Consider the following 12,257-nt stretch of genomic DNA (forward strand, 5'->3'; position numbering starts at 1 on the left):
TTAAAGGTTTGGAAACCTCCCCTTTATTTAATGAAAACAAATAACAATACTTGGTGCATTTTCATATTTCTTCATGTTGTTTCCTAAGAATCAAATGCACTTGAATAAATTGGCCAAGGATCTAAAACCATGCTGACAAAACAACTAAAACATCCCCAGGAAAGAGGTACAAAGGTAAAAAAAACCAAAACCACAACACCAAACACCACTACAGCAGTTTTATATAAGATGCTTGGATACGTTAATTTGGTGAGACTTTCTCCAGTACCTAAGCCTATCATTTACTTAAATATCATTTACTGAAATTATAATTCAAACACATGGTCATCATAACTTTTAATCTCTGCAGTAATTCCCTTGCCTATGACGTGATGGAATGCTAAAGTCATTCAGGATGGATACATAGCTCTGACCTAGAGTTTTATTGTGCTGAGCTGCGTGCACAAATCTGTTAAGCTGGCAGTGTTATGAAGTCCCAAAGAAACAGTTTCCTTCATTTTTCTTCTATTAAAAGATTGCATATTAAAAGCCATTTTTTAAAAATCCAAACATTTCATAACACCTGTGACAGCAGCAAGTCCTGTAATTCATAACTGGCTATTAAAAGAAAATTGCAGCACAACACAGAGGATTTAAAGCAAGAATCAGGAGAAAGAGGTAGGAGGAAACAGATTATTTCACATATAAATGCTGTGCATGAAGTTTGGTTTGAGCTTGATCCTTTTAATCAAGGGTGGTGGTGGTAGACCTTTCAGAATTGTCTTGGTTTGTATTTCATATCAGTTGTTTTGGAGGATAATGATGTTTGTACTGGTGCTGAGCCATCTGCTGTGTAACAGTTGGGAATCCTAAAACACCAGGACACTGCGAATGCTGCAATACAAACCGACAAGTTAGTGACTGTAGAAAAGCCCCATGGCTAACACTGGCAAATACTGCTGTTTTCTCTGAAAATCTAGGCTACTGCTGTCAACCGAGGCACTCCCTCCCTGCCTGCCCAGCCCCAGCTTGCAGCAAAATGATGAAGCACATGTGCAAACCCTGCTGCAGATGCAGAGAACAAAATTCATGCAAGACTGCAAAGCCTTTGTTCATGAAGCCCAGGGCTCCTGGCAGTTGACCACCAAATAGAGCCTGGGAAGTCCTTGGAGGGGGACTAAGGAACATCCTTCCAGTTACAGATGGCTCTAAGGGTAACCTTGGAATGGTGCAGCTTATTCTGGGCTGAGCCACTGAAGTGTTCCATAGTAAAAATGGTCAGCTGCAACATGCCTCTGTCTTCAGGTTGACTGTCAGTATTTTAACAAAGCTGATGGCATCTCTGTCCTCATCACTTTCCCATTTGTTACACAAAAATCTAAAACTAACATCTACAGCACACCTAAAATAAGGACAGTGTGTGCTGCCTAGTTAGATCCTGAGAACAAACCTCAGGGCTACTTTCTTCTGTCACATGCTTTTTATATTTAGAGCAAGTAACACCTAAAATAACTGCTAGCAAATGATAATGAAAAGAAATCATGAATGTAATTCTCCAGACTGTGTAAGTTATAAACAGCTTGAACTTTCAAAAAGGGTAGTCCCCACACATCCTAACATATACAAATGTATCTCCCACTCTGCCAAGGAGAATTTTCAGTTATTCCCAGGGTGAACATTGTCACAAGTGTCTCTGGCAAACAATATTTCCCACCCTATGAAAACAGATCCTGAGCTGAAATCTTACAATATCTGAGGAATGCACAAGAGATAAATTCCAAGTTTGCAATGTATATATACATCTCCCTCTGCCACCCCGAGTCTTTGCTCAAACTAGAACCTGAAAGTCCCTCTGTGAGGACAGACAGGGCCTGCTGCATTTCAAAGGCTAAAGCTTTGCTGGCTTTATTACTACAGCTACAACCCCCAGACACCAACTGGGCACGATTAAGGGGCATAGTGGGTTGCCTTCCCTGTTCTCTGTCATGAAGTCCTACTATGCGTTACTGTACAGCTCCTTTTCGTTATCTATACAGAACTTTTACAACTATAGAACTTCAGAGCTATATAGAACCTTTACAATTAAACAATTTTTACCTCTTCCCTGTCCTCAGCAGATCAAATCCTTCATTGATTTTAGTGAAAGGAAGTGTGTGGGTTATTAATGGATCCAGAACAAATTTTTTTTTCATGTAGTCAGCAACCAGTTTAGGGACTGAATCTTTACTCTTCCAGCCTGAAAAAAACCACAGACAGGTCATGTTTCAGATAATGAAACATTAAATGTTTGTGAAAATAGATAAAACTCATGCAGCTTAAATTTTTAGATAAACTTTCCATAGCAGAATAGCATGATGAAACATTGTAGCATGTCTTTACCTTTGTAACACAGAGTGCCAGCAGGAAACATGGGATGAAGTGCAGCTATTCTACATATGACAAACCCAGTAAGTGCTTTACTGGTAGAAGGCCAGTAAAAATCTGAATCTTTACAGAATCCAAACTTTCCTCTGCATTAAATACTGTTTCAACTTGTCTGTTGATACATCGTCTGCTAAATCACACATCCTACAAAAGCTAGGGTGCTGACACCCATGTTGGTAACTGGAAACTTGACTGCCTGGTCAAAACTGGGGGGCAGCAGGGGTGGATGTTTCTCTTTTCTTACAAGCTGTACTAGATAAAGCTGTCTCAAATAGTGGGATGCCATTCCAGAGGAACCTAATGTGTTTCTGCTGTTTTATTCATGTGTCTGTTGAATACATCAGAGGAACTGGTTGTGAGTGAGAAAACCTGTTGCTGGAAACACATTTTTTGTGGCCTTCAGCTTTGTGTTGAGTGAGCTAGGGCTGGCTGAGCGAGGGTGGCATTCTGCTGGGAGAGCTCAGAAAAGAGAAAGAACTAGAAGAGACTGATGGCATCTGGCAAGGGGCTGAGCTGGGGTCAGACCCATGTGGAAGTCAGGTGGGTCTGACCACCAATGTCCTTCAGGGTTCTGACTCTCCATCTCTCCTGCTCTTTTCCTTTCCCTCTTGTTCTGTCTTTCTGTCCCTCTCATTCTCCTTTTTGCTCTTACTCTTTTTCTCCCCCTCCCTCTCTCCTCTTCCCACCTTATAGTTTCCTTATTTTCTTTTCTTCCTTTGTCCTCTTATATTTCCCCTTATCTCTTTTTCTCTCTTCTCCTCCCTCCCCTCCCCCTCCTTTTCTTTCTCTATTCTTCTACCTTTCTCTCTCCCTTTCTTTTTTCCCATTTTCCCCTTTTATTTTTTCTCCTCTTCCCCCCTCTTTTTCTCTACTTTTTGTCTTTTTCTCTCTTCCTTTCTATTTCTCTGCCTCTTCTCTCCCCCTCCCTTCCTGTTTTTCTCTCTCCTTCTCCCACAATTAACTAACAGTTCCCATAATTGATTCCCTTTGTGCTTCTTTGTCAGCAAAACAGCTAGCCATATTACTTCCAATAGGACAACTTAAGCAATTAATTTAGATATATCCTATTTCATCCAAGATGATTTACAAGTTTCCCAAGCCAGTTAAATCACATCTTTCCAAGTCCTTACCTCCAAAGACAGACCCTTTCCAGGTGCGACCAGTGAAGAGGAGCAAGGGGTCGAAGGTGATCTTTTGTGCTGCAGGAGGCACTCCCACAATCACACTGACTCCATAGTTGTACTGGCAACAGGCCAAGGCCGCAGCCTGCATTGAAACAGAGGGACACCCTGGAGTCATACAAGATTTGCTGCTGGGGCACAAAAGTTTGAATTCCTTCTCCTCCTCTCAGGGCTCAGCCTGCAATTCAGTTTTTGTAACCGAAACCACATCAAACAATTTCCATTGTATCCGCTGTCATAGGTTAGATATGTCCTAGCATTGTTTTCCTTCCCCATTTTGTCTTAGTAATTAGTGACAAGCCACTGTTGGAAGGCAGATAGTGGGCTGTGTGAAATTTAGCCACTCTAGTTAGGCCAGGGGACTACATTGAAGTTCCCTTTCCTAAGTTTCTGAGCATGCTTCTGTCCCTGCCTCTCAGTGGCAGACAGCTGGACTTAACAGGTTTGAAGTTAGCTTGACACTGTGCTCAGCTCCTCACCCTCAGCGCTTAGCAGGTTAGCGAAGAGCGAGCTAACAAGCTGATGCCTCATCTGACCACATCTTTTGGTAGCATACCATGGTTTCAGTACGGCCGATGACCTCAAAGGAGTAGTCCACACCGTGGCCAGTCATTTCGATCAACACTTCCTCAATAGGCTTCTTGAAATCTTTAGGGTTGACGCAGTCGGTAGCACCCAGCTCCTTGGCCTTGGCAAACTTGTTGCTATTGATATCAACAGCTATGATGCGGGAAGCTCCAGCCGCCTTGCAGCCCATTACAACAGAAAGGCCAACTCCTCCGAGGCCGAAGACAGCACAGGTGGAGCCTGGTTCCACCTATAATAACCGTATAAACACAGCATACTGTTACAGTCCAGGTAAAGTACAATGCATTTTCTTATTATCAATGTATTTTCACTTACGTCACTTTTTGTAATTTAGAGATTACCTGCTGAAAAAGAGTTTGCATATGCATACCTATTAGTGCAGTAGCCAGCTCTACTGTTATAATCCTACGTGCGACTAAGACAAAGTGTCCCTAAAATACCTTTCTGAGACCAGGTTTCCATTACAAGTCTCAGCTTCAGTGTAGAGACACTTTGTTTTTTTTAATGTTGCTTTATATTCCAGTGGTGTTAAGATCTGTAGTTTCACTCCACTGGAGACAGTGCCACCTGTAAAAGTCACATTCATGTATTGCTACAAATTATGAGTGTTGCACACATAGGCTTCCCTGTATTCCTAGACTTCAGCTCTGTTGTAATATTTTTCTAGGGGTGATAAAGCTATGAGAGAAAACTTAACAGATGGTAATACTAAGTCTTTGTACTGGATTTTGAATTGAGGACTACTGATTACCTTAAAGACAGACAAACTGAAGGAGGCAAAGAACTAGTATCTTCTTTCCACCCTGAACTCAGCAGAGCCTACACCTCCCAGCTGCCATGCTGATGACCCACTTGCAGGCCACACAATCCTGAGCAGACCCCATGAGATGCCAGAAACACCCACCATGATGCTCACCTTGGCAGTCTGTACAGCAGCCCCATAGCCAGTTGAAAATCCACAGCCAATCAGACAAACTTTTTCCAGAGGTGCAGCAGAATCAATTTTGGCTACAGCAGTTTCATGCACTACTGTGTATTCAGTGAAGGTACTTGTACCAAGAAAATGGTGAATTGCTTTTCCTTTACAGGTGAATCTAGTGGTGCCATCAGGCATTAATCCAGCACCTGAAGAAATGCTGTTGAAAGATGACCAGAAATAATGGCAAGTGAAATCTGTTGAATGGGATCACTTTTGTATAAATAAAAATCAAATATGGGTTGTAGGTAACCCAGGAAAACTCACTCATTTTTACTGCACAGATTACCCCTGGTGCTTAAGCAAGTTTTGCACTCCCCACATTGTGGAACAAAGAGTGGAATAACCTTGTCTCCTAGAAAGAAGGAGAAATAAGAGGATTAAAAAAGGCAAACAAGCAGCATGCAGGTAAAAACATGAAGCAAGTGTATTTAATCCCTAGGCAAATGTGCACTAGGGGTGCAGTGCTGGTTTTAACTCCTTCTGCTGCCCCTGGAAGATAAACCGTCTCCCTCTCTGTTATAAAGGACATCATTAGGGCAAAGTTACGACAACTAATTTCAATATGCAAAATTCCTGGTGTCTTTCATAGAACCAAGTCTGAGCTATGTCATAAACCCATGTTAGCTACTGACATTCCCAAAGTACTTATTCGGCAGTGCATTTAACCTTCTAGTTAGAAAGAGAGTAGTAACACCCAGGTAAAGAAACAGATAAAAATTGACATCCAGTAGGAGAGCAGATTAGAGTGCCAAGATAACAGGGCTGTAAACTGTGCATACAAAGCATGGGAAATTAAACATTAATTTGCCAGCTCTCTTGATTCACTTTCCAATTTGCAGTCCTATTGCTATTGCACTGGAGTGAAGGTAGGTAAAATATTTGTCAGAGAAGCAGTGACACACACAAGCTAGGGCATCACCTCTAATTCTCTAGCACAATTATAGAATTAACGAAGTAGCACATAGCTTCCCAGCTATGCAATTTTTTACTGCTGCCAATGATGTACGGTAAATCCCTAATAATCTCTAAACAGGTAACCCCTAATACAGATCAATTTGTGATTTGACAGTTCTAAAATGTGGCTAAACCTTGACACTTTGGAAGTCAAGGGAGATGTTTGATTTCAACTAAAAATTGGAAAATGCCTTCAGAACATGAAATGCCCCCACTACCCTGACCCTCAGTTAACTTCGAACTGTGACATGGGCTGAGTAATGATTCTGCTAAAGAAACTGCACATTTTGGAGCCTTTTTTAGAACTTGAAGGTGTAAATTAAGCAACATTTGAGAAATGTGCTTTTGTACGTGTGTGCACGTTCAGGCCCGCTGTTTCAGCTCACCTGGAAACATGTGGCAGCCAGAATTAGTGATTATGAACATAGACATAAGAGAAAATGCAGTCAGAGCTATCACTGAAATTTGTAATATACACATTTGTTTGGAATTAAAGCAGAAATCTCTAATAAAACTTTTTCTTACCATACATACCGACCTGCTTTGGACATACCTTTTGCCAGTACGAACAAAGACACTGGAAGTACAGAGGTGTTAAAAGTGGACTACTTAGGTATTCTAAGAAACTGCCTTGATAAAATTGAGCATTTCTGGGCAGACTTTGTTCACTGCATATTTTGTCTTGATAATTTAGCCCTTGCTAGAATTTGTTTGGTCCTGAAAAAGCATATAGAAATCCCGCCTCATCTTGCAGCAGTGGGAGGAAAATCAGCATCTTTCACTGACTTCTCTATCTAGCCATTGTGATTTCAAGGAGGGTGTAGCGAGAGGAGCAGCTGGTCCAGATACGCGTCCTCTGGGCGATGCAGCCCTCAGTGAGCAGTGCTGACTCACCTGTGCTGGTGCTGCCCACAGGCAAAGCCTGCAGTGGGGAGAATTAAAAGAAGGCACTTTCATATGCTGTCTAGTGCTTTGCTCTGCCTTATTCTTGAGAGAGATCAGCTGTGAACACTGTGTTTAACGAACCTGTAAGTTACTACCTGATTTCCTATGGCCAGCAGCAAAGAACCTACGTTCTTAATCCCATGACAGGAAAAGCACTATGTAGGTAGAAAGCAAGCTGCAGATGTTTTAGCCAAAACCAAATGAAACTGAATAGAAGATCTGAATATAAATCAAGATTTGGAACACAGAAAGATGTGGACCTTACATACTGTCCTTTAAGGCATCCTTGAAAAAACTCAAAGTTGGAACATTTTCCTCTGCAACACAAGTACTCATGCATGTAATAATCTCTGACTTCAATGGGAATCTGGAAACTCAGCACAGGTCTTGTGTTTGGTGCTGTTTCATACCTGGTTTGATCGAAGTTACTCCCTGCCCAACACTCTCCACAACACCAGCTGCTTCATGCCCCAGAATAATTGGAAAAGGCATAACCAGTGCACCAGTTACCACATGGTCATCAGAGCGACAGATCCCTGTGGCCACGATCTGATTTAGAGGAAAGACAAGAATATTTCAGCATTTAACTGTGTCATATGTAGAAGTGAAATGATATCATAGATTTGGAGAAGTCACTTGCTTCCTTCCAAAATCATATATGCACACAATAAATCTACAGGTAAAACACTTTTGGTTGTGTGTTTCGTGATTTGTCTTAGGCTTTGATTGACAAAGCAAGGCTCCCGTGTCAATGTTTGCTGTGCGCTACTGAGCTCTGTAGGAAGTCTAATTGATTGTCTGGCAGAACCAATGTTCTAGCTATACAATTATATATGAAGAACAGAATAAATAAATTATTCCTAATATTTATATATAAATACATAAACATAAATAGTTTGTAATAGTACAGAAATATTACACAATTATGTAAATATAAATTGTCTAGCACTTATTATTTATAAACATAGAAATATTAGATATTTTATATTCCTTACATTTAGATCATATTACAATATATAATAGATATGTTATTAAAATATGTATTATACAGTGATATATATAATTACACTATAATTATTATATATTTATATATTTTAAATATATGTATAAGTTATATATACAAAAATTTAGGGTGCACATAGTATTTTATACCACATTTTGCCTTTTCTTGCAGGTAGGACAGCCGTATTTCTTTTGAAACATTCAGGTATGTCTTCACAATTTTATTCTGACTAATGGAGTTGTCAACCCCATGAGGGGGTTCTCCTCCTCACTTGTGTAGCACTTGAAGCTACTCTGAAATTAAAACAGTTGCTGAATTCCACTGAGAAAGTTCCTGAAACGTAACAGATGCTCAATACCCAGTTAAAAAAAAGAAGCTCCCAGCCCTACTGAGCTATTTCCTAGCACAGATTCAAACAAAGTCAAAGAGAATTTCTCACTCCACACTATAGGGGATTCAGATTTTTGTGTTGTACTGTAAAAAAAACAATGATGAAAAAAATTTTTTTTTTTGAACCTCATGATCAAATTTAGGACTTGAAGCATGTTCCATTGGAGCTCACTGAACAGTAACCTCACTCACCTAGTGAATGTTTTCTGACTGGATCCTAAAAATCTATAGAAATAATTCTGATAAACAGCAAGATAGAATGCAAGTCATAATAGTTGCTTTAAATTTCATTTTTAGTACCTTTATGCGAAGTTCATGTGCTTTTGGTGGGGCAACTTCCACATCCTCGATAGAAAATGGTTTATTGGCTTCCCACATTACTGCTGCTTTGCATTTAATAACCTGCAAACAGAGTAAAGAAAAAGGGAACAGCACTTACGTTTGCAAGTCACAACACAGACAGAGTCTTACATTTCTGCATGTGAGACTCCTCCTTATATTTGGGGGAGGAGAGGGAGAAGTACAGGGGAAAAAAACCCAAACGCCACAAAAAAAAGCCAGCACCAAAGCACAGTGTAAGCCCATTTCCCCCTCTCCTCCCGACCAAGATCATGTCTGACTTTGTTCATATTTTGGTCATATGAGGTTTTCAGCAACATGTATAATGGTCTCCTAGGATAACTGGATACCTTATCCATCCTCATTGTTCCTTCTCTGTTTCTAACTTCCTTGGAGGATGATTTTTCCTATGTTGGATTACTCATGTATATTTGTGTCTTCTGGGAGATGGCACACTAAATGATGCCATATATCAGGTTGTGATAAAGTCTGCGTCACCTACAACTGCCTGTGTCGGGAACTGTCAAGATTGCTAAAAGTGGAGTTCAGAGCCTAATACAGGCTTATAAATGTTTTATTACAGTCCACGGTCAGCCATGAGGCTGAGAGGACACCTATGTAAAACGATGTAGCACTATGCAGAGGTCATCTTGAAGAAGCAACAGTCCCTTTAGTGCAAGACTATCTGGCTAAAGTACCCTGCTTCTCAAAACGGGTATTTAACTCAGGTGGGGTCACTCCCAATAACCAAGACAGCTTTTTTTTTATTTGGTCTATTAGGCTAAAGTTTGTCCATTAGCTCTGCAGGCATTGTCCAGGTGCTGACAGACCTCTGGGATCCTCGGATCACCCGCCACTGAGGGAAAAATGCACTTGGAAGAGAGAAGAGCGTTGTCCGCTCCTCATCCAGGCTCTTGGACAGAGGGTAGCCCCAGTTTCCATCCAGCAATCTCACTCCTACTGTATTCAAAGGCAGGGGGACCTCTCTGTCCCCCTGTTCATTCCTGTTCTTCTTTGGTGGTCTCTGCCCATCCCAGAGATTTAAATGACTTCAGGCCCTGGGATATGATTTTTCCATGTCACCCTTATGGGTGACACTCTATTAAGTTCTCTTTCACTCTGTTACATCCTACTGACTGCAAGCGTTCAGATGGCATTATCTTGAGAGGGAAACGGAGGTGAATTGAGTCTAGGATGCAAGCAGTTTAGCATATGCATAAGTATCCTGCATGACTGGGACACTGGGACTGGGAGAACTTAGCCCAGCGTGCTGCAAAGTTCTTGGGTGGGGAAGGCAACTTTTTAGTATCAGGGCTTTTGAAGTAGGAGTAGAAATAAGGTCTAATTATCAACAAACTGTCACCTGGTAACAAAGAAAATATTTACTAGGAAATACTAAACATATGAAATAAAATAGGGTACTTTCAGCAGCTGGACCCAAAGTGGGACTGAGCATAATGCTTTGAAAAAGACAGACTGGAGAGTTTTGCACTAAATTTAACATTTCATGTGTCAAATGCAAGTGTGATTGGTAAAAAATTCAGAAGCGAGGCCAAAGATCACATTTTAAAGGGCCACATTTTCTAGGAAACTTCCCGAAAAAAAAGAAAAAAGGGCTTATGCATTTATACTGTATTCTACATAGCGCAATAATGATTTCACAACTTGCACAGGCAAAGCACATAGTGTTTATAAGAACAAAGGCATCCAAGAACTGTGGATTGCTGAAAACAAATAGATCTCTCTTGCAATGAGGCATTGGCTAACTATGATTCTTCTAACAGTTGAGTCCCTGTGAACTGTTACTGACTGTGACAGGATCCCACAGATGCACCGACAGCACACCATCACCCATTTCATCTATTAAGGCAAGCACTAGCTGGAGTCACAGTGCATTTTTTTCTGCTCCTGTGTTCTACCAGCCTTATAAGCTACTGCAGCAGGGCGAGGGTAGGTGTAGAAACATACCCTTTTACAGAGCATAAGGGTTATGCTGCTTGGTCATGTAGACCACACGGTAACCCATGTGTTACTCCAAGATAAACACAGTGAAAACAAGGCAGTTTAGTTACACTGCTTCCTTTACCATGCTCAGTCCAAGGCTGGGTGGAGGACTGAACTTGGTGAATTTACCTACACGTGAACTACAATTAATTTTGCACTTCTGGCATCTCAGAGTTAGAGAGAACATTTCCCCCCGCTTGTTTTGTTTGGTTTTAGAATAGTGAAGACAGCTAGCAGTAACAGCAAATAATCCTGGTACTTAAGGCACACTCCAGCAAGGTACATGCCTTCAGTCATTTTCCATCTCTGGGTTCCTGTCCATCGGCCTCGCTTGTGTGTCTCTGGGTGTATGTTAGCATCTCTCAGGTAGTGTAAGAAACAACATATCCTGTCTCCAGCAGTGGTATTAACCTACGTTTCTCTTGCCACTTTCTAGCGAAGATGTAAATACTCATTTCAGTCCCAGCTCAGTATTGCATTGCAGGTGATACTTACTTTTGGTCTTCATTAACTTAAGCTCCAGACTTGTTATATGCATATTCAAATTTAATGACTGCCCTAACATCAGCACAATTACACCTTGAAATTTAACACAATATTAACTATGTCTTTTCTTTAGAAAACAAACTGTTATGAATTATAAAGAAGCTAAAAATAGTTTAAAATGCTGCAGGATCTCAGAATGGAAACTGACAGAGCTGATAAATCCAATAATCTAAACACTTAATACATTGTATCATATTTCAAACTGTCCAATCAGAGATTAAAAATAGTTTGCTAAGCCTGGGGGGGAGGTTATTCTTATTCTGGTGCTGTTACCTTAAGATACCTCAGTGCTTAATAAAAATAAATAAATTATTGTCTTGAAGAGTGTAACAGCCATTTCCTAGGAGAATACCACAGCCTGCAAGTACAGGCAGCTCTCCTGTACCAGCTTGCTCCTATGCTCTCCTCTGTGTTATACCACCAGGACTTACGGTGTCCCTGCAAAGAAACTGCATTTAAAAATGCATTCCTCAGCTGCACCAAAGAAACTTATCTAATATAAACTTTTGCTTACTTTGCCTGCCATGCTCATGTTGACCGGTGTCTGTTTCCAATCGTGCCACCACTGATTTCTCGTGCCAGGAGTTCAGTCAGCTGCAAAGCAGTCAGGCTGCTGATACCACAAGACCCATCCAACACACTGGAGGCTGGTCTTGTGAAATGCTCCTGCAAGTGCAGCAACCTTTTAGCCAAGCCTTCCAGCTCAAGAGTCCCACCTCTTAATCAGCCAAAGCACCAGAACAAAAATAAACCACCCATCTGCTGAGACCTCACTCTTTACAGTGCTTCTGCCTTCCTGATTCCTGTCACACTCTTCCCTACCCTTTTCGCATCCCACCTATGGTTGCCCTCAACATCACAGGAAGAAAGCAAAATCCCTGGCTGGAAGCTGTCCCCTCTTTCCACCTCCCTGGGGAGGCTGCCC

The 12,257-nt window shown here is 41.1% G+C and overlaps 1 protein-coding gene across 1 annotated transcript; it reads right to left on the reverse strand.

The window, feature by feature from the left end:
• Positions 1-12,005, reverse strand: LOC104042655 (alcohol dehydrogenase 1). Its single transcript, XM_064450002.1, has 9 exons — positions 11,847-12,005; positions 8,744-8,845; positions 7,461-7,599; positions 5,416-5,503; positions 5,089-5,308; positions 4,141-4,401; positions 3,534-3,669; positions 2,077-2,215; positions 1-873 (listed from the first exon to the last, which is right to left on the reverse strand). Exons 1-9 carry the CDS (start codon positions 11,862-11,864, stop codon positions 849-851), a joined length of 1,128 nt encoding a protein of 375 aa, XP_064306072.1. The 5' UTR covers positions 11,865-12,005; the 3' UTR covers positions 1-848.
• Between the last annotated feature and the right edge of the window lie 252 nt (positions 12,006-12,257).

This window comes from Phalacrocorax carbo, chromosome 4, assembly GCF_963921805.1.
Source record: "Phalacrocorax carbo chromosome 4, bPhaCar2.1, whole genome shotgun sequence".
Taxonomy (NCBI): domain Eukaryota; kingdom Metazoa; phylum Chordata; class Aves; order Suliformes; family Phalacrocoracidae; genus Phalacrocorax; species Phalacrocorax carbo.